The sequence below is a fragment of the Rana temporaria genome, chromosome 6, assembly GCF_905171775.1.
Source record: "Rana temporaria chromosome 6, aRanTem1.1, whole genome shotgun sequence".
NCBI lineage: Eukaryota > Metazoa > Chordata > Amphibia > Anura > Ranidae > Rana > Rana temporaria.
The window spans coordinates 38688035-38711962 of NC_053494.1; the positions used below are offsets into that span (position 1 = coordinate 38688035).

General features: G+C 42.3%; 1 protein-coding gene across 1 annotated transcript in view; it reads right to left on the minus strand.

Annotated features, from left to right (window-relative positions):
* LOC120943401 (kinesin-like protein KIF19) overlaps positions 1-23928 on the minus strand; it is a 76123-nt gene extending 52195 nt beyond the window's left edge. The window contains exons 1-5 of the mRNA XM_040356681.1: positions 23767-23928; positions 19963-20043; positions 8766-8876; positions 6571-6658; positions 858-994 (exon numbers count right to left, since the gene is read on the minus strand). Of these exons, the coding sequence (XP_040212615.1) occupies positions 858-994; positions 6571-6658; positions 8766-8876; positions 19963-20043; positions 23767-23805 (456 nt within the window). The 5' untranslated portion in view covers positions 23806-23928. The remainder of the gene's footprint in view (positions 1-857; positions 995-6570; positions 6659-8765; positions 8877-19962; positions 20044-23766) is intronic.

Below are 23928 nucleotides of genomic sequence, written 5' to 3' on the forward strand. Positions count from 1 at the left end.
TGCTGATGTCAACATTCTAGATCGAGTGGCACACAGTGGCGGTGGGGTTATGGTATGGGCAGATGTATGCTATGGACAATGAACACAGGTGTATTTTATTGATGCCATTTTGAATGCACAGAGATACCGTGATCCTGAGGCCCATTGTTGTGCCGTTCATCCACGACCATCACCTCATGTTACAGCATGATAATGCACGGCCCCATGTTGCAAGGATCTGTAAACAATTCCTGAAAGCTGAAAACATCCCAGTTCTTGCATGGCCAGCTTACTCACTGGACATGTCACCCATTAAGCATGTTTGGGATGCTCTGGATCGGTGTATACGACGGTGTGTTCTGGTTTCTGCCAATATCCAGCAACTTCACACAGCCATTGAAGAGGAATGGACCAACATTCCACAGGCCACAATCAACAATCTGATCAACTCAATGCGAAGGAGATGTGCTGCACTGGGTGAGGCAAATGGTGGTCACACCAGATACTGACTGGCATTTTAGAGTGGCCTTTTATTGTTGCCAGTCTAAGGCACACCTGTGCAATAATCATGCTGTCTATTCAGCATCTTCATATGCCACACCTGTGAGGTGGATGGATTATCTCGGCAAAGGAGAAGTGCTCACTAACACGAGATTTAGGCAGATTTGTGAATAATATTTTAGAGAAATAGGCCTTTTGCGTACATAGAAAAAGTCGTAGATCTTTGAGCTCATGAAAAATATGGGCAAACACAAAAGTGTTGCGTTTATAATTTTGATGAGTGTATATATATATATATATATATATATATATATATATATATATATAATATATATATATATATATATATAAAAATAAACTACATGATTCATATTTACCTCCAGATATGATAGGGATACAGAACATTCCATACTTTCTCTATTGTCCTCAATAGCTTTGAAGAGGTCATTAAGAGCTTGAATGTATATTCCTGATTCTCTGTCCATCCCCAGCATTGTGTATGTTTTGCCTGTACCTGAGATAAGTGGAAGGTTAAAACCATGCAGACTTGTAAACTTAAGCAAATGCAACTATTTATTAGGTAAATAAATATATTATCGAATTTCTCTATGTGCATACCACCCAACTGTCCCTCATTTAGAGGAACTGTCCCTCTTTGTATCTAACCTCAAATTTATTTTTGCAATTTAGAAAAGCCAAAAAAAGAGTAGTGATTGAAAAACTGGTTAAATCAATAATTTCTTGCACATTAATCCTCATGGTCAGTGTTATGAATGAATGAATGAATGAAAAACTTATAAAGCGCGGCGCATGCGAACTGAATCGCTTCTGGGCGCTAGTTGTTCGTGTCTCATGACATCAAAAGAGCAGAGTTTTGATTCGTCTTCTGAAAGTCAGGTGGTTTTCCTCCAACCGAATGCTGGTTGGTAAAGCGTTCCATAGTCTAGGACCCTGAAAAGCAAACCTTCTTTCTCCTTTGGACTTGTATTTGTTTTTTGGTACCCTGACCAGATTTTGGTCGGTGGATCGCAGAACGCGATTCGAATTGTGAGGTTCTATCTTGTCGCAAAGATATTGCGGAGCCTTCCCATGGATGCACTTATGTGTCAGGCAGAGTGCTTTAAATGCAATTCTGTCTTTTACTGGCAGCCAGTGAAGGGTTCTCAACGAAGGTGAGATTGATTCCCATTTTTTTTTCCCAGTCACCAGTCTGGCGGCCGTATTCTGAACGACTTGCAGACGGGAGATTTGGTACTTTGGGAGTCCGAGGTACAGGGCGTTAGCATAGTCCAGTCTGGAATTCACGATTGTTCCCACCACGACTGCTACGTCTTCTTTGGGGATAAATGGAATAAGTCTGCGTAGTAGGCGCAACAGATGGTGCGCTCCGCTGACTACTGACCCTATTTGTGCGTCCATTGTCATGAAGGTGTCGAAGATGACCCCGAGACTTTTGACTTTGGAGCTAGGGGTGATGATTTGGCCCAGAATGGGCGGGGGTGTCCAGGTTGTTGCCAGTTGACTCTTTCGGCTGGCGTGAAACATAAGGAGTTCTGTTTTTGAACTGTTGAGTTTAAGATAACTCTTAGTCATCCAGTTTTCTATCAAAGAGAGACATTTCTCTAAACTGAGATGATGATCCTTTTTGTTGCAGATGCGAAAATACAGTTGCGTATCGTCTGCATAAGAGTGATAGAGTAGTTCTTGGCTACTGATAATATCAAAGAGAGGGCGAAGATAGATGTTGAAAAGCACCGGTGACAGGGGGGATCCTTGGGGGACTCCACATGACACCGTGCGCTTTTCCGACGTGAAACAACCCAATTTAACTGTTTGTGATCGGTTTTCAAGAAAGGAAGAAAACCATGGTAAATCACCTTCTGCGACTTCTGCTACCTTGGCTAGTCGCATCAGTAACAGTTTGTGGTCTACCGTGTCAAAGGCTGCGCTTAGGTCCAGCAGAACCAGGAGACAAGATTCTCCTTCGTCTGTGGCCTCGAGGACATCGTCCCATATTTTGAGTAAGGCCGTTTCTGTCCCGTGTCCGGGACGGAAGCCTGATTGTAATGGATCCAGTAGATTGTGGGTATCTAGATGCTGTTGCAGCTGTTGTACCACTACTTTCTCCATTATCTTGGAGAGAACATTTAGGCCTGTTATGGGACGGCGGTGAGTTGGGTCCTTGGGACGCAAGGTAAGGGCCTGTCATTTGCCTACATACTTCATGCCATAATTTGTCCCTCATTCAAATCTTACAAATTTGGGAGGTATGTATTATGCTTGTGTAGCACCCTCCTAGCAAAGGATGTTGAGTAAATTTAGTTTGGCTCCTTCTGTAATCAAGGTTAGTTATTGCTCGGCCTGGTCTGTTCGGGATTTGACAGGAATCTGATTGCCTCCCCCTGCCTCTAGAACAGTGGTTCTCAACCTGGGGGTCGGGACCCCCTCGGGGGTCAAATTAAGATTTGCCAGGGGTCACCAAATACTGGACTGGAGACACAATGAGTAACACTACCTGTGATTATAGTTCCCATTAAAAGTCCCCACTACAGTTCTCAGATCAGCAGATGACCTTGATCAAGAGCACCTAAGTTGGCTGATCAGAACTCACCACCAGCACTGCCACTCATCCTATTCCCCCCCCCCCCTCATCAAGGAATAAGAGAAGGATTAAAAATAGATAATACATGGGGGGAGAGGAAACGAGGTGGAGGAATAAAGAAAAAGCAAGAGAAAGAAGAAAGACGGCTAAAGAGAGGGGTGGGGGGAAAAAAACAAGAAATAAGGATAGAGAGAGATAAAAGGGAACGAAAGGAGAACAAAGAGAGAGTGGTACATCCTAAAATGTACCATAAGGGGTTTTAATACTGTACGAGTGGAAAGGACTCAGGGAGCACTAAATTTCCATGAGTTAGGGGCGCAAATTACTTGTCTTGCCTTGGGTGCTACGAAAATAATTTTACTGTTAGGGGTCCCCACAACTTGGGAAATTTTATCAAGGGGTCACAGCACTAGAAAGGTTGAACTACTGCTCTAGAAGAAGCTTCCGCAGCTTAGGGTGGGAGATTCAGAACAATCAGCCTGTATATTTTTTTGGGTTCCAGCAAATCCCTGGAGAGGAGTGTCCAGAAAGGGTCTGGAATGGTGATAAATAGTCTTGAGATACTAGAAAATTGTTCTCTTTAGGAGGCTTCTAGAGCCAGAGGGTGCTGCCAATGGACTTGCAGTTGCCCGTAAGGCCTCTGCAGTGCCAGGGCTAAGGGCCTGGATTAATTTTGCTTGGAACTTATTGCAGGACCACACCACAGGGCATCTGGTCTGGAGAGATGCTGTCTCACTCACTGTACCATGTTCGGAGGAAGTTTGAAGGTGGCAGCTGTCCTGGGGACTTGTGAGTAGAAGAGACCCTAAACTGATCCCGGTGACTGTGTAGTGTTCTGGAAGTTGCACTGGGTCCTGGCAGATGCCAAAAAAAGACTTGTCTCGCAGTCTTCAGCTGTGAGACCTTAGACTGTTCAGAACACACTATTACCAAGGGAATATTGTCCTCTAATTACTAGGTGCTAAGCAATTTGGAGTATCCCATAACCAAGTCCCCCTCTCTTGTTGTGTTATAGGCTTGGGTGTTTTGACCTTATATGCCACACATTTCTTTGCAGTTTGAAGTTTAGCCCCGGCCCTGTGTTTTGGTTCTACGTGCTTGACCAATGGTCATGCCTAATGCAAGGGCAGGAAAAAATAAGGCACCTGAGAGCTAAAGTGAGTTTTTTAATATTAAGGACACTGGGTCTGCTACCCACTTAAATTAGTGGTGTGGTTAAATGCATTTGAAATTGCTCCAAAATGCTTGTAGAGATCTCTGCTAAGTCAGGGAAACTAGCACAGCACGAAGAAAACACAGATGAGCACAGAGCTACTGGTAATAATAAAACAGATCTCATAACTCATTTTATGTGCAATTACAGATTTACAGTATCTGACAAAAGTGAGTACACCCCTAACCCCACACAGTCCTCTTTCAGTCCTCCATGATGACATCACAGAGCTGGTGGATGTTAGAGACCTTGCACTCCTCCAGCTTCCATTTGAGAATGCCCCACAGATGCTCAATAGGGTTTAGGTCTGGAGACATGTTTGCCCAGTCCATCACCTTTACCCTCAGCTTCTTTAGCAAGGCAGTGATTGTCTTGGAGGTGTGTTTGGGATCGTTAACATGTTGGAATACTGTCCTGCGGCCCAGTTTCCAAAGGAAGGGGAAGGGGATCATGCTATGCTTCAGTATATCACAGTACATGTTGGCATTCATGGTTCCCTCAATGAAATGTAGCTCCCCAGTGTCGACAGCGCTCATGCAGCCCCAGACCATGTCATTCCCACCACCATGCTTGACTGTAGGCAAGACACACTTGTGTTTGTACTCCTCACCTGGTTGCTGCCATACACCCTTGACACCATCTGAACCAAATAAGTTTACCTTGGTCTCATCAGACCACAGGACATGGTTCCAGTAATCCATGTCCTTAGTTTTCAGCAAACTGTTTGTGAGCTTCCTTGTGCATCATCTTTAGAAAATGCTTTCTTCTGGGACAACAGCCATAAAGACCAATTTGATGCAGCGTGCGGCGTATGGTGTGAGCACTGACAGGCTGATCCCCCACCCCTTAAATCTATACAGCAATGCTAGCAGCACTCATAAGTCTATTTCCCGAAGACAACCTCTGGATATAATGCTGAGCAGGTGCACTCAACTTCTTTGGTCAACCATGGGGAGGCCTGTTCTGAGTGGAACCTGTCCAGTAAACCACTGTATGTTTTTGGTCACCATGCTGGAGCTCAGTTTCAGGGTCTTGGCAATCTTCTTATAGCCTAGGTCATCTTTGTGTAGAGCAACATTTTTTTTTAGATCCTCAGAGAGTTCTTTGCCATGAGGCGCCATGTTGAACTTCCAGTGACCAGCATGAGAGAGTGAGAGCGATAACACCAAATTTAACACACCTGCTTCCCATTCACACATGAGACCTTGTAACACTAACGAGTCACATGACACCAGGGAGGGAAAATGATTAATTGGGCACAATTTGGAAATTTTCACTTAGGGGGTGTACTCACTTTTGTTGCCAGTAGTTTAGACATTAAAGGGGTTGTAAACCCTCATGTTTTTTTACCTTAATGCATCCTACAATCGGATTTTCTGACAACAAATGTGTGATGGCAGGGTTTTGTCGGAAAATCCGACCGTTTGCATGCTACATCAGACAATTGTTGTTGGATTTTCCGACAACAAATGTTGGATAGCATGCTTTAAAAATTTCTGACAACAAATGGGTGATGTCGGATTATCTGATCGTGTGTACAGAATTCCGTTGGAAAAAAATCCAACGTACAAATACGCATGCTCAGAAGCAATGTTAGCCATAGCACAAGATTAGCAGAAGTTGCCCAAAGGGTGGCGCTAAAGAGCTGAAAAACCACGTAGTTTCGTATTTGTTGGCTGACAAAGTTTTGCCGTCTCTATGCAGAAGAAGTTCACTGCCAATGCCCTTCGGACAAAAGTCCTATACTTTGTCTGACGGAAATCCGATTGTGTGTTTAAGGCTTTAGGGTGCGACTGCAGAATGCAACTAGGGGCTCATTCACAAGTGAAGCAGGCACTGCTGCTCCTCTGAAAAGTGATCCGAATGCATTTGACAGGTGGTGAGGAGGAAATATGTTACCTCCTCACCACCTGATTTAAACCCATGATTGCCGTTCAATGCACCTGATTGCTAAAGGGTAGTGTGATAATTAGAGGTTTAAATCAGGTGTGAGGAGGCGACAATTTGCCGGTGATCTTTGACTTCTCCCATGTTATTCAGGTAGATCTCCACCTCTTTAAGGTTGCCTACCCCTGCCCTAGTGTGTTTTTTGTAGCCAAAATTAATATAAGCCCCAGTCTTATTTTCAGAGAAACGCGTTTTGTAGATATTATAATGCATGTTGTGGCGCTCTCTAGTGGAGGCCTGAGATGCAGTTCATTCCCTGTGTTCATATACTATAATGTTAAAGACACAATTTTCTTGTTTTGTGGTTTACATCCAAATGCATTACTACCTGTTGGGCCATAAGCAAATACTGTAGCATTATATCCTCTAACAATGCCATCAACCAGGTTTTTGGTAGTTGATTCATAGACCTGTTCCTAAAAAAAAAAAAAAAAAAAAAAAAATATTGTGTGAAGATGAAGAAATTTAAAATAAATGCATTTTCTACATAAAGGATCAAAATTGCCTGACGTCATGTACACTCTGCTCATGCTGCACTGCACTGTTATTAGCCCTGCTCATTGCACATCTGTGAACTTCAGCACATACCCCCATATAATTGAAATAAGGAGAGGGGGAGGAGTCCTATAGTCCTAACACACTTCCTGTCCTAGGGCAGAATTGCTCCCCTACAGATACAGTAGGGTGATTGAGCGGTGCCATCCTAGCAAAGAAAGTGTGTTACTGGCAGGATCGCTAGGTGAAAATAAAGGAAACCAGCCTGACAAATCCTAAAAACATTGCAGGTTAGTATATGTATATGTAGTGCCCCTATGACACCCCAAAGGCAGGAAGACATCTTCAAAGGCAGGGGCAGGATAGCATTTCAGTCCATGGCTAAAATGAGGGATCAAGACAGAATATTTCCATTTTGTCTTTTCAAAGTTTTATTGCAAAAAGGTTAAAGCGGAGTTTCACCCTAAAACAATTATATACCATTACATCCAGCATACTCCCGACATGCACAGTATGCTGGTATTTATTTTATTTCGCTGTACATACCGTCTTATAGTTCTTTTTCACCCGGCTTCCGTGTTCTCACTCCGGCGGGGAGTAGGCGTACCTATGAAGAGGCGTAGACAATTGACGTGCGGATAAGGCGCGTCACGCGTTCCGAAAATAGCCGAACTGGGACTCGGCTCTATACGGCGCCTGCGCAGTCAGCTCTACACGGCTCCTAGTCTGTTGCGCAGGCGCCGTATAGCGCTGTATAGAGCCGACTCCCAGTTCGGCTATTTTCGGAACGCGTGACGCGCCTTATCCGCACGTCAATCATCTACGCTTCTTCATAGGAACGCCTACTCCCGGCGGGAGTGAGAACCTGGAAGCCGGGTGAAAAAGAACTATAAGACGGTATGTACAGCGAAAAAAAAAAAACAGCATACTGTAGATGTCGGAAGTATGCTGGATGTAATGGTATATAGTTTTTTTTAGGGTGAACCTCCGCTTTAAGGAGGTGAGGATTAGGGGTCCCATATACCATGGCAGATCACTTACAGACTCTCCAGATCAATGTCCAGCTTTATTGTGTTAGAACCCTTAGGACAACCCAGCAACAATATAAGCATGTTACCACATTTCAGTGTGTCCTGCAAGTGAATCATCAGGCCCATCTGAGAGATCAGGCTTATTTCTGTCTCTCTCGGGCAGGAATGCAAATTTCCACTACACAAAGAATGTATGCGGCCTAAGGGTTGGTTCACACCATTGGCCTCTAATGTCTATAACTATCTTTATAGTGCCATCTGCAGGTCAGAACAGAAATCATCATATACAATTTTATAAAAAGAACACAGGTCACCAATTTTATCACTCATTTATTTAAATTATATTTAAAAACTATCCATTTCGGTTTTCCGGCCAATTGCATCCAGAATTTTCAGTTTCAGTCCAGAATTTTAATTTTGGTGCACCACTACTTTTTATTTATTTATTATTATTATTTTTTTATGAAAGATAATCCAATTGGTGGATCAGACAGAATGCTACTATTGGTAGATAAGTTTAAATGTACACTGTGTTCATACAAAATGACAGTTGATTTTTGCTAAATACTTTGATAAATACTTCACAATTCTGCTTGCGTTCAAATATTTAAAATTTAAAGCTATATAGAGAACAATTTCAGGCATTTTAAATAATTATCTGCAATATCTGAGCCAAAAAAACATCAAGAACTTCCATTTCCAATCAATACATTTAGAGACATAAACAGAACATAGCAAAACTGATGATTCTCTCTTGTTTATAATTCAGCAATCACTACATGCAAAAAAAGTATCAAATATATTTTTAAACTGTGCCCAAATGCTGCAATTTAGAGAAAACTGATATATGAGTATTTGCAAATCAAGATTCCCCTCAAATGTATCAGATTCTTTCAATCTGCCTAATATGCAGTGGGTCTCCTACAGTATCAGTTTGCTCACTATTATTATGATATCACAGAAAAGGTGCACCTACACGAATCAGAGGGACATTTACCTGGGTAGCATCCTGATCAAACACAGCATCAAATACAAAGGTCCTGTCTCTAGAACGCTTTGCACGCAGGAAGTCCTCAGACCCTCCTGATGGATCCTTCAGCAGCAGTATCTGAAAGAAGAGGTTACAGGGAGACAATTTATAGACCGGCAGTATCTAAAGGGGCTGAGGGGTCTACTACTAAAGCTGTCCATGAATTAGTAGATCTTGTATGATATAATGGGCCAAATGTTTTTGTTTCAATCCATGGAAAAGTAATGTTTTTGTAGTCTGGAGGGCTGAGGAAAAACATACAACTACGATCTGCCTCCCATAATTCTTTACTTTTTTTTCCAATTCTCCTGAAAATATTGGGTGCTATCACCAACGTTTGCATGTTCCAGCACCTCTCCATCATATAAAATAAAAGAAAAACATCCAGCAGGGGAAGTAGGAGGCCCTCATAATGGCCACGGCAGATGTGCATACTCAAGAACTCAAACACAGAGCAGTAGAGTCTCCTAAGAATACAAGAAACTGTCATGCTTGGGTTGTCTAAGGCCAGCAGGAATCATCAGAGACACAAACCATGTATAGGCAGGCTAAATTTACGAAGTTGATCGATTGCATTCGATTATCGCTATCGGCTAGTTTTCTCCCAATGGGGACAGCTTCCCAGCCGGGAGAATACAATGACTCAGCGGGAGGAATTCTCGTGTCAATACTGTCCCATGGTTGCAGAAAATAAATTTACCCTGTTGTATGGGCTGCTTAAGACTTCCACCGATATCTAATATTCAGTTATCAGAGCTGAACGCTCTACATCTGTAGAAACCGTAATTTACAGTGACTGTAGCGGTCTTACTTAATCCTTTTGCTGCCATGGACATTAGGCTTAGATTGAAATAGAAACCTTCCTAGCTGGCCAGCTCAGTAAGTTTTACGTCCTTGAGCAAATTAATTGCTATGATCAGTGGATAAATGTGACTCACACCCCCACCCTAGCTGGCATCAAAGCTACTATTGGCAAGTCAACTGCCATGTACTTCACCTGTTAGTGATCCTCACTGCTATGGGCCCTCAAACTGCTCCTTTTAAAGTCCCCTAGGTGTCCTCTGATTCCTGCTACTCTTTCTTGGGGGAGTGAGTGGCAGGCAGGCAGCACTCGGCAAGAGAGAGAATTACATGTTCAGGATGGAGAGTGGTAGGGTTGGTAAACATGTCTCTAATTTTACTGATCTCTGCCTCGTTCATTCATAACTAAAGCAATAGTAAATAGGAGTCACGTGTTTACTATGACTTCAGTTTGTGATTGAACACAGAAAAAACTCTATGCAGAGCACATTCGTGTTTGGTGTAGTAAGTCGGGGGTCTGAAGTTTGGTGAAAAAAATTACAGGATGTTTCAGACATAGATATAACGTAAGGTTACATTTGTAGAAGATTCAGCAGCACAAATGATGTTGAAGTAAAATTGGCTTGCCTGGTGTCAACAAAGCATCCATGGACATAAGAGAAAAGTTTCCAAATCTGATTTTTCTAGTCATTTAGTTTTAAAGTGTTTTTAAACTTTTGATATGAATCAACATAAAAATGTACATGGAAGTTCCAATTTATAATCACTTTAGCAATATTTTAAGTTCTGGGATAAAGTGTGCCAGAATTGAGGCTCTAGGGTCATCGTAGGCTTAGGCCCTTGTCACATTGCTCCTTTGCAGTTTCCCTGCAGCATGGGTGCAGCGCAATGTATCTGCGCTTTTCGTGTAGGTTACCTGTGCTTAGATTGGATGTTTTCGGTGCATTTTCTGAAAGTGCACCAAAAGTCCTGCATGCTGCTTTCAGAAAACGCACCAAAAACGCCCAATCTAATAAAATCTATTGGAAAGAGCAGGTTACCTACCTAAAAAACTTCAGGTACACTGTGCTGCATTTACACTGCGGGGAAACCACAGTGGAGCAGTGTGAAAAGGGCCCTAGATTTGATGGACAAAGACTGAGAACTGAACCTCTACAGAAATGGATGTGACATACGGGAACTGCCTAAGGCCTCGTACACACGATAGGTTAGCCAGAGGACAACGGTCTGAAGGACCGTTGTCTTAGGTTAACCGATGAAACTGGCTGATGGTCTGATGTGCCTACACACCATCAGTTAAAAAAACGATCGTATCAGAACGCGGTGACGTAAAACACAACGACGTGCTGAAAAAAACGAAGTTCAATGCTTCCAAGCAAACGTCGACTTTATTCTGAGTATGCGTGGGTTTTTTAACCGATGGTCGTGCCTACTAACGATCGGTTTTGACCTATCCTTAGCAGTCCATCGGTTCAATTTTAAAGCAAGTTCCTATTTTTTTAACCTAAGGTTAACCGACCTATGGGGCCCACACACGATCGGTTTTGACCAATGAAAACGATCCTTCAGACCGTTGCCCTCTGGCTATCATATCGTGTGTACGAGGCCCGACACTCAGTCTGGTCATTCTGCTGATGGCTAATAAGGTCTACAAATGACAGAGCAGCAGAAAATCAGGATACACAAGGCCTCCTCACAATGTTTCTGCATGTTCGGCTGAGCCCCCATCCCAGATATTTATTTCCTCTATACCTGTCACTTTTCTGTCACTTGTAGATGTCAAAAACAATGTAGCCAGTAGGCACTCAGAGGAGTAAGTAGAAGAGGAATACAACACAACACAAGAGTTTTTGACAAGTAGCTTTATATCAGCAAAAGGAAAACCTAGTGTAGCCCTAACCTTAGAGGAGCATTTTCTCTGCACACCTGAAGATGACGTTCCTTGTTCACCCAGCACTTACTGACACACCTTGAGTAATTGCAAAGAATTTATTATTCAAAGCATAGCTTAAAAGCATAAAGGATGAGCAAGTGTACTTATATGAACAATCAGTAAGACAATAACATTACTCTGAGAGGTATGGTTAAATACCTACAGTATTCTGACTAACAGTAATTAACTAAACAGTATTTACCTAGCAACAGGACATAAAGACAGGCATAACAGGCTCCCATTGGCCAGTGATTGATGAAAAAAATATGTTAGCCAGCAAAGTTGGGGCCCCATGAAGAAAGCACAACAGTTCCCAGGAGACAAATGATGAACTTGTACAATATTGGTCTCTTACCAGACCCAGGGTGTCCTCCTCTGTGTGTTTGGAAACCTGCTCTGGTTCAGTTCAAGTCCTCAGACAGGCATAGGAATTGCTCTGCAGTCTGATTTCATCAGGTGTCCAAATCACACCTCACATCCTCCCAGAGTGAAGGTCCTCCGAGTTCTCACCCGATTGTGGTCAGCTATAGCAGGGATTGTTCTGCCATCAGTCTTTTCCCCACGCGCTTGATTCAAGATAGTCCTCTACTCTTTCCTCACCTACCTGTAGACCCCTTCTCTTTATACTAGAGACACTCCATAGACAAGCATTGCAAAGTGATCTCCTTAAAGATCGCTGCTGCACTTCTGCAAAAATGAATATTCAATTTAACCCTCCCCACACTGCAAAAGGATAATACAGAAGTAACAAAGGAAGAAGTCCCGTAGCATTTATCAGCTACAGTCCAGGATTATCAATAATACTGGACCCTTTAGTAGGGTGACAATGCTTCTTCTGCAGTAAAATCAGTGCAGAATTGTCACTCTATCTGTTGCTTCAGCTGCTTAGATGCTGGCTCTCTTGATGGCACTCTCAGTGACTAGCCTTGTCTAGCTCCATGACAACTCTTTAAGTAAAATAATTTTTATTGACTTTTGGTTTGCAGATTGACAACTGATTACCCAGAAAACTATAGACAACAAAGAGTAACATTAAAGTTGAGGGAATACAATTCCAAAGTCACATTCCATTCCGGCATATACCGTTCAAGTTATTGTTATGGTATAGAAAGAACCATTAACACTCTACAAGAAAATAGAAAGAAAATTGTAACAAACCCGCGCTATGGTGATGTGTCCAAACAATAAATGAATAATTAGGGCTGCTGCTAAAGTATAAGGTAAGTACCCCAAAGGTTTAAAACAAGAAATTTAATTAGCACTGCTCCTATGAATTACTATATATATATATATATATATATATATATATATATATATATATATATATATACACACATATATATATATATATATATATATATAAACAAACATGCTTAAAGCGGGGGTTCACCCTATAAACGCAAAAAAAAAAAATTGTTTTCTTATACCATAAAATCAGGCATTGTAGCGCGAGCTACAGTATGCCTGTCCCGATTTTTTTATCCCCGTACTCACCTTGTACTCGTACATCGAAGATACCGACTCCCCTCGGGGAATGGGCGTGCCTATGGAGACGGAGGATGATTGACGGCCGGCTCTGGCGCGTCACGCTTCTCCGGAAATAGCCAAAATAGGCTTGGCTCTTCACGGCGCCTGCGCATAGCCTGTGCGCAGGCGCTGTGAAGAGCAGAGACCTACTCCGGCTGTCTTCGGGGAGAGTGACGTGCCAGGGCCGGCCGTCAATCATCCTCCCTCTCCATAGGCACGCCCATTCCCCGCGGGAGCCGAAATCTTTAATGTACAAGTACACAGTGAGTACGGGGGTAAAAAAATCGGGACAGGCATACTGTAGCTCGCGCTACAATGCCTGTCTCGATGGAAAAATGATGTAAGTGAGGGTGAACTACCGCTTTAATGTCAGTATAGTGCAAAATGACTGCAATCAATAAAGTCCATAAAAAAAATGAAATGTTGAGCCGGTGACAAGTTCAAATATTCAGGTGACTTTCCATGACAACTTCAAAATCAAAAATTGAGGTGACTGTCCGTGCTCCCCACTCACCAGATGGAAATGGTATATGTGCCTGTATTGAGGTGGTGATGTCCGTCCACGGAATTTGTTGTAATTGGCCTTGGAATATAGGTGTCTGTTGGCCTCCTCCCAATAATCAAGGTCCCTCAGGCTCACTCGATTAGCAACAATCCACAGTGGTATCGTTCCAACAAAAACAGAGGAGAGAGCATATAGTGTAATACTGCTATTTATTTTGAAAATTTTAAAATCATTATACTTACATCAAAAAAGAGAGATCAAAAAAGATAAAATCTGGCAGAGATTGCCGCCTTGGCATTCACACAGCCATCACAGATAGCTTAATGCCTTTTGCTCCTCCCACTGGGCATCATCAGAAGCTTATGGGATCTGTGGTGTGGCTCCCTTTTGACTTAAAACCCCCCCTACTACACCCTGTAACTCCCACTACTCACATTAATGTCGCAGTTCAAAATACTATCTACTTCCTGTTTCCGCCGGAAGTGATAAAAATTTTGATGTAAGTGTAATGATTTAAAAACAAATTCTAAATAAATAGCAGTATTAGACTGTCGCCGACAGGTTGAAGGTCCGGTTAAAGGAAAGATTGCCACCCCCCTCCCGTCGTGTGCATTTTATGTGGTGTTCTCTTGGATTGAGATCTGATGACTGTGGAAGCCATTGGAGTACATGGAACATCTCAAGCCTCGTACACACGACCGAGAAACTCGACGGGCGAAACACATCGTTTTGCTCGTCGAGTTCCTTGTTAGGCTGTCGAGGATCTCGGCGAGCCAAATTTCCCCATTCCCGTCGAGGAAAAAAAAGACATGCTCTCTTTTTGGCTCGACGAGATCCTCGACAGTTTCCTCGTCGAAAAGTGTACACACGACCGGTTTCCTCGGCAAAAAAAAAAAACAGCAAGTTTCTTGCTGGTTTTTGCCGAGAAACTTGGTCGTGTGTACGAGGCCTCAGTCATAGTCAAGAAACCAGCTTGAGATGATTAGAGCTTTGTGACATGCTGAATTATCCTGCTGGAAGTAGCCTTTTAGAAGTTTGAGAGGGGTTCTCCATTCAACTGGCGGCCTTAGATTCATTGGAGTGCCACAAAGTCCATCGGAGTTTCCACTGGAGATCCTGCATTTCTTCCATCATTCTGGCCACGTATCGATCTGGCTAGCTAAGTTCGTACGATCCGCTGTCGCTGACATACGGGTCCATCAGTTGTGGTAAGGGTACCCATTCTTACTACATTTGAGAGGATTGATGTCTTCAGCGGATGTCTTGTCCATCAGCCCGTTGTGACCCACTAGAAGAGCAATATTTGATATGCTTTCTTTGGATTTGATTGAAGTCCATTGACCAGACTAGCCTTTACTGCTTTGTTTAGGACACTGGACTTTCATTTACAATTTTTTACCCATTTTATGCTTACCATTATGTGGGACTTTTTTATTTAGTTCTGAATGTATTCAGTTACGTCCATTGTTTAATGTGTTTATTTCATATCACACTAGGGTTAGCACTACATTTGATTCACCTTCCTTTAGAAAATGTGTCACATTTTTATGTAGCAGCTTTCACATCATTTATAACGTATTGTATTTTTTCACCCTTTCATTGTTTGTGCAGTATTTTTACACCTACCTCCCTCTCCATAACCGCATAGAAACAATTTAAAATGCAAGCTGTATTTCTCAATAGGTAACCCAATGTTTGCTGGGTTACCAGCTGCCATAAGGAATAAAATGTTGGCTATTTCGCACTCATGGATTTCAAGAGAAGGATGCAGGAGTCATACAGGGTTTAGTGATACAAAGCTGCACTTCAAACACCATCTCTATTATTCATTACAACAAATATTTTATTAATTTAGTTATTGATTTATATATTGATCTTTATGTATTGATCACCTGTTTAAATCTTCTGTGCCATTATAATAATAGTCCACGCATATAAATTGTCCATAATGCTTAAAACCAAATTAGACAGCAATAACATTAATTGAATAGCAATATTCCAGAGGTTTTATATTATAATACATTAAAAAATCCATTCACTAAAATATTTTTTATCATCATAACAGCATAAGAGCCTAACTTTAACGATAGCAATTAAATCAGATCCCCATTGCAGTGCTTATGTCTGCCAAAGCATGCATTACTAGCTAAATGATGTCTTCAAATAATCATCATAGTGATTGAAGAACTCTTTGCCAATCGTGTAACAGTATATCTTCATGTCAAATTAAATGATAAGAAAGTAACCTATAACCGAATCAACAGTCTCTGAACAAACCCATTGTTTGGCAATGACATCAAACATTCAAGGCCTGGTGCATGCTCAAGGAAGGGGGGGGGGGGGCAGATACTGCCTTAACACTCCTACATAAACCATAAACCTGGGTAATAACACAACTATATATATATATACATGGATGTACTTAGTGACAGATGGGGTGGGTAATGGCACAGACAATGGAAATAGGGCAGATTCTCTGTGCCCACTGCAATTTATCAATGTCAATCAATGGTACAGGATTGGAATGGGATAGGAATGGGATGGAATGGGGATGGGAAGGGGATGGGCAAGGATGGCTCATTCTGCCTTATCCATCTCTCAATAATCTTATTAAAAGTGACCTTTCCATTTAAAATTGCAGTCTCTATTGCAATGTGTGGGAATTGTGTATGGAACGCCCACAGAAATCTTGTGCCATGCTTGTGGTATAGTCTCAATACTTTTCTCGGAAGTCTGCATTAAGATAAAAACAAATCTTTAGGCGTAGTCTGCAACAGGAGTTTTATATTGGTAAAATACTCTGTGAGGCCCACTTAGTTTTAGGCTGGGTTCACACTAGTGTGAATAATATATGGGTTTCCCCACATCTCATTTGCATGACAGGAGATTGTGACTGTCTCTCAATGGAGCAGGTTCATACATCTATGGATCGGCTGTGGAGTGAACTGCACAGAGGTCCTGTGCGTCTTTGGCTCAGTTTCAGGTCCGATTCAGGCCCGGTTTGTCCCTTGAACGGAGAACAGAGACGCACCAGACCCAGAGGTGGCTGATCTTTTTTTTGGGGGGGCGGCAAACAATCCACCCACCCCTACCTGTTCCTCTGGTCGGTCGGGTCACAGGGGTCACAGGCGGCACCCCCCTGGGTTGGTCAGTCAAGTAGTCAGGGCCCCGAACTTACCCCATCTCGCAAGCGGTTCCTCTCCGGACTGTGGGCGGCTGCATCCTCGCTTGCCCTGCATCTTCTTCCAACTCCTCCTGGTGGCCAATCCAATTGGATCTCCTTTCGGCCAATCAGGTGACCCACCTTCTTGTTTGCCCAGAATGAGAATCAGTGTTACAATAGCGACTATTCATTCGCTATTGTCAAACAACTGGGTGGGATTCAGGCACAGTGCTCTGCACCACGAGCCCAGACTTTTTTTAAGCCTATCAGAGCCTCAGGCTCTAATCACGTGCTTCAAAAAATAATCCATGTGTCCGTGCCCTACATGTAGATTAGGGGGCCAGAGACGCATGGATGGGGGGGCACCCTTGTGCCCCTAATGGACGGGCCTCTACTGACCAGACCCCTGCTATCAGCCGCATCCGTCTGCAGTGTGAACCCAGCCTAAAAGGGATAATGCAGACTACGACACTGACAATGCTTAGGTAATTTTAATGAAGACAATCAGTTCAAGGAAGGACATTGTGGAGTTGATTTACTAAAACTGGAGAGTGCAAAATCTAGTGCAGCTCTACATAGAAACCAATCAGCTTCCAGTTTTTTCCAAAGATTAATTAACCAGTTCCCGACCACCGCATGTACATATACGTCCACAATATGGCACGTACAGGCACATGGGCGTATAGGTACGTCCTCGCCTATTAGCGGGTGGGGGGTCCGATCGGGACCCCCCCCGCTACATGCGGCGGTCGGGTCCGCTCGGGGAGCGATCCGGGACCACGGCGCGGCTATTTGTTTATAGCCGCTCCGTCGCGATCGCTCCCCGGAGCTGAAGAACGAGGAGAGCCGTGTGTAAACACGGCTTCCCCGTCCTTCACTATGGCGGCGCATCGATCGCGTCATTCCCTTTATAGGGAAGACACGATCGATGACGTCATTCCTACAGCCACACCCCCAAACAGTTGTAAACACATACTAGGTGCACCCTAACTCCTACAGCGCCACCTGTGGTTAACTCCCAAACTGCAACTGTCATTTTCACAATAAAGAATGCAATTTAAATGCATTTTTTGCTGTGAAAATGACAATGGTCCCAAAAATGTGTCAAAATTGTCCGAAGTGTCCGCCATAATGTCGCAGTCACGAAAAAAATTGCTGATCGCCGCCATTAGTAGTAAAAAAAAAAATAAAAAAAAAAAATGCAATAAAACTATCCCCTATTTTGTAAACACTATAAATTTTGCGCAAACCAATCGATAAACGCTTATTGCGATTTTTTTTACTAAAAATAGGTAGAAGAATACGTATCGGCCTAAACTGAGGAAAAAAAATGTTTTTATATATGTTTTTGGGGGATATTTATTACAGCAAAAAGTAAAAAATATTGCTTTTTTTTCAAAATTGTCGCTCTATTTTTGTTTATAGCGCAAAAACTAAAAACCGCAGATGTGATCAAATACCACCAAAAGAAAGCTCTATTTGTGGGGAAAAAAGGACGCCAATTTTGTTTGGGAGCCACGTCGCACGACCGCGCAATTGTCTGTTAAAGCGACGCAGTCCCGAACTGTAAAAACACCTTGGGTCTTTAGGCTGCATATTGGTCCGGGGCTTAAGTGGTTAAGCAAGCTGAAAGTGGTGTTTCGGCCCAAAAATTTAAAATTAAAAGCCAGTAGCTTCACATACTGCAGCTGCTGGCTTTTAACAATCGGACATTTACCTTGTCCTGGAGTCCAGCGATGACGGTACCGCAGCTGATGTTTCCATCAGCTGTCGGGTGCTGCCGTCGCCATTGCGGGTAAGAGAACCTGGCGGTGTAGCCTTTCGGCTTCACGCCGGGAACCCTACTGCACATGCGCAAGGCCCAACTTCCCTCTCCTATTAGCCCGTTGGCCGGGGGAAGAGGAGGGAGATCCGCAGTGATGTCATGGTCTGAAGCCCGGACTCCCGAAAGTGGGAAAGGATACCTTTCAAAGATGGGTATCCTGTCCCCCCTCCCCCCCTGAAAGGTGCCAATTGTGGCACCAGAGGGGGGGAGGAATCAGATGAGCGGAAGTTCCACTTTAGGGTGGAACTCTGCTTGAAGTTAGAAGCTGATTGGCTACCATGCACAGCTGCACCAGATTTTGCACTCTCCAGTTTTAGTAATTCAACCCCTGTGCAACAAATAGCAGAGGGTGCAAAATGGTATGAATCTGCCAAAAAAACATTTGCTAAAATGTAACTTTATACAATACTATTACTATATACAATGTAAACAGGTAAGCTACAGGCAATGTTTTCTTCTCAACATACCTGAAGTTACACTTTAACTAATCCCAAATGTATTTGTTCACTTGGCGTGAGATACAAGGTGATGTCATAAGCTGCAAGAAATTAAGTAGACAAAGTCGAGCTTTCACTCACCCTCCTGCAAGCCAGATCTCACTGCTAGCGACTTTCCAATCCTACTGCCATATGACGCTGCCACCAAAGGCACAGGACTGGAGGTGCCCATGTAGTAAACAAAACCCTAAATTCACAATATATTTAAGCAACATTTCACCATTATATGGTGTAGTAGGGATGCACAACAGTTTCTACACAGCGCCCCCTATATTCACTATAAAACCCTAAATGCCTCTGCCGAGCTGCTCTTTTGGGTATATGAAAAAGCAGCCCTGAAGCTACTGGAGAAAGCAAACCTAATCAACCTCTCTTTGCTGGTGGAGCTCTGTCTTAATTAATTCTACCTTACTCATATTTCTAAGTTTGTTACTGGCCCAGGGGTGGAAGTGTTTTACATATTTATAACATACTATGGGTGCCAGCATTTTGCTTGAATGTTGGTATTCTAACATACTTTTTTTGACATCTTTCCAGAATACAAATCCCCCTGAAGAAGACCAATTTGAATTTGTGGTCGAAACGCGTCGGGATTTTCTTATGGAAGTTACTTTATCAATGGCACTATATATTAGTCTATTGTATCATTTAATATTTAATTATTGTTGAGATAGGTCTCAAACTGTCTGTAACCTGAATGTATTTAATATTACAACTATCTGCATCTGCATTACCTGTGATACAGAAACCTAGTAAAGATCTCTTTTATGCATTTCCAAGTCTTTGAATTTAATGTACTTTACACAGTATGTCGCTTAAAAGCCCCCGGGGGGAATTTCTCCATTTTTGTCTTTACACTTTTATAACAACCTTAAATGTTACGTGTGTATTAAAAAAAAATACTGTTACCTACTTGTTCACTGAGTTTGTATGTAATACACTCAACACCTCTCTCTATTTCCACCTGGTTAAATGGGCGGATTCGCAAGGCAACCTGTAAGATAAACAATGAAAATTATACCGTTCGAATGTGAAAAGACTGGTGCAAGATAGACAGAATCAGCTTGTCAGGTTCCGGTAGACTTTAACAAAATGGTGACACTGACTCCCTGTTGCATAAATGTAATGAGATGGGTAAGAGATAGCTTCAGCTGTAGAGAACTCCTTAGACCCATTTGGCCCTTTTTGGCCTCTACGATTAACCCCAAAAAGAGTAAAACATGTCTCATGTCTCAATTTACAGCTGAAGAACAGGAACTGAAACTTTCTTTTACCCATCCCATTACATTTATGCAACAGAGAGTCAGTGTCTGTGTGCAGACGACCACCATTTTGTTGAAGCAACCTGTATGATATTTAAGAGGGCAAATACAGTATTACTCAGAAAAAAAAATGTCTGAAGGCCTAAATGGTAAAATGTCTCAGAAAGCCAGCCATATAACACAGAGAACATGCACTGAGCTTTTGTAAACTCATTTGGCATCCAGAAAAAAATGGCAGGCACCAAAGACATCTGATTAGTTCCAGTTCCTTTCTCTATCAATTTAAAATTTGAAAATAGCTTCTTGGAAAGACCAATATATGGTCCTGGTATTCTAAAGGTGCATAACATTTAAAGTGGTTCTAAAGGCAAAAGTTTATTTTACCTTAATGTATTTTCTGCGCTTTTCTATAGCAGCTCCCCCAAACAGTTACAGTTGTACTCATAAGTTTACATACCCTGGCAGAATTTATGATTTCTTGGCCATTTTTTTGAGAATATGAATAACACAAAAACATTTTTTTCACTCATAGTTAGTGTTTGGCCTGAAGCCATTTATTATCAATGAACTGTGTTTACTCTTTTTAAATCATAATGGCAACAGAAAATACCCAAATGACCCTGTTCAAAAGTTTACATACCAAGGTAATTTTGGCCTGATAAAATGCACACAAGTTGACACAAAGGGGTTTGAATGGCTATTAAAGGTAACCATCCTCACCTGTGAACTGTTTGCTTGTAATTAGTGTGTGCGTATAAAAGGTCAATGCGTTTCTGGACTCCTGACAGACCCTTGCATCTTTCATCCAGTGCTGCACTGAGGTTTCTGGATTCTGAGTCATGGGGAAAGCAAAAGAATTGTCAAAGGATCGGTGGGAAAAGGTAGTTGAACCGTATAAAATAGGAAATGGATATAAAAAGATATCCAAGGAATTGACAATTGCTTGGATATTGCCAATCAGCAGTGTTTAAACTCTAATCAAGACGTGGAAAAATTAGGGGTTCTGTTGAAACCAAACCACGGTCAGGTAGACCAACTAAAATTTCAGCCGCAAATGCCAGGAAAATTGTTCAGGATGCAAAGAAAAACCCACAAATAACTTCAGGCGAAATACAGGACTCTCTAAAAACATGTGGTGTGGCTGTTTCAAGATGCACAATAAGGAGGCAGAAGAAAGATGAAGAAAAATGGGCTGCATGGTCAAGTCACCTAAGGAAAGCCATTACTACACAGATGCCACAAAGTATCCCATTTACAATACACCAAACAGCACAAAGACAAGCCTCAAACCTTCTGGCACAAAGTCATTTGGAGTGATGAGACCAAAATAGAGCTTTTTGGCCACAACTATGAACGTTACATATGGAGAAGAGTCAACAAGGCCTATTATGAAAGGTACAGAGGTGGATCGCTGATGTTTTGGGAATGTATGAGCTACAAAGGCACAGGAAATTTGGTAAAAATTGTTGGCAAGATGAATGCATTATGATATCAAATAATACTGGAGGAACATTTGCATTCATCAGCCAGGAAGCTGCGTATGGGACGTACTTGGGCATTTCAACATTACAACGATCCAAAACACAAGGCCAAGTCGACCTGTCATTGGCTACAACCGAATAAAGTGAAGGTTCTGGAGTGGCCATTTCAGTCTCCTGACCTCAATATCATTGAGCCACTTTGGGGAGATCTCAAATGTGCAGTTCATGTAAGATAGCCCAAAAATTTACAGGAACTGGAGGTTTTTGGCCAAGAGGAATGGGTAGCTTTACCATCTGAGAAGATAAAGAGTCTCCACAAATACCACAAAAGACTTCAAGCTGTCATTAATGCTAAAGGGGCAATACACGGTATTTAGAACTGGGGTATGTAAACTTTTAAACAGGGTAATTTGGGTAGTTTCTGTTGCCATTATGATTTAAAAAGAGTAAACACAGTTGATTGATAATACATGGGTTCAGCCAAACACTAACCATGAGTGAAAGAAAAGTTTTTGTGCCATTATTCATATTCTCTGAAAAATGGCCAAGAAATCATAAATTCGGCCAGGGTATGTAAATTTATGAGCACAGCTGTATATAGACAAGCAACAAAATGTATAAAGTTTGGGACTTTAAGGGTGCTTTTCACTATAAATACGTATGTAGCACTACCCCCGGAGGAGCTGCTGGTTTGTTTTGGGTGGCACATCGTGGCTCTCCGAATTCCTAGGGGTGTATGGTGCATATAGCAGAAGTAAGGGAATGTCAGCAACAGGTGTCTTGCTGTGCTCTTTATTACCCAGCCGGGTAAAAACAATAGAACTTGTGGTGAAGAAGGTAGAGTTGGAAGAAGGAGAATAGCAAATTCAGGCGTAGCAATAGGGAAACAGTCCTGCTCCCACGTGTAACACTTCTTGCGCCACTCCTGCTTGAGTGGGAATAGCGTACCTGGACAGGCCTCTCTCACTGACCTGGCAGCCAGAGTATCACTCGAACCTTTGAGGATAATTCTCTGCCACAGACCCTCCTGGAATGAACTAGAACCTTTTGGGAAAAGTCTCTGCCACAGACCCTTCCGGAATAGATTCAGTGAGAAACCTCTGCCACAGGCCCCCCTGATTGTGTTTATGGAGACAAACCTCCTTGGTAGAATTAAGCCTGGATCTCCTTCTAATTTCTTTCAGGTACCGACTGACAGGTGACCAGCCTCCCATGTGCAAGCTAAAATTTTGTTTTTTCCTTGCATGCCCCCCTCAGATCTACAGCGACTGCACTTCCAAGTGCACTTTCAAGTGCACTTGCAGTGCACAGTGGATTTGCCCTTAGTAAATATCCCCCATTGTGCAATAAAATGAACGGCACTGCAATGTACCAATGCGCACTACTGCAATCCCCATGAGTGAACAAACACCATAGATGGATAGACTTTTAAACAAAAATTCTTAGCCGGGAGAAAAAAAAAATGAAACAATTTGTAGTAAAGTTCTCGTAACATTTTAATATCGTTCAAAAGATTTTGTTATTAACATTTAATTTTGGAATGAATTGACTTTACTGAATGGAAACCCCCATACACTGTTAGTGCTGTTCACAGTACATCAATTTAAACTTCTGCGAGTGTTTGGCCCTTTTCTCAGAAGGCGATCAGCAATGGTAACTGTAGTGCTGTTCTCAAAGGTTTCCTTTAAGATTAATAAATAATCATCAAACTGAGGGTCTCATGAGTTGAAAAATAGCTTGGGGCCCATGGTACAATTATTCCATGGCTGGTGTACAGGATTCATTTTACCAAGTTGCATGGAACACTATTCTAGTCCAGTTAAATACCATATTTGTAATTGAAATCTACTGAAGCTGAAAAAGATACAATCTGGACTGGGAGATTCCTTTATAACTCCATATTTCTGACCTACAACTGTTACTGAAAACCTTTCCCCAGATACATTATAACTGCCTGAGGACAGCATAACTTACTGTTATTTGGTGGTACTGAAAGTCCTCTTTGATGTTCATCGTCTTCTCAGAATGTCCCTCTGCATCTGTCTCCCAGACACCTTGTGTTGTGTGTGTGTAGGATGAGCATTACGTCAGTTCAGTACTAAGAGGTATGATACAGCAGTATTGATTTATCTTCTA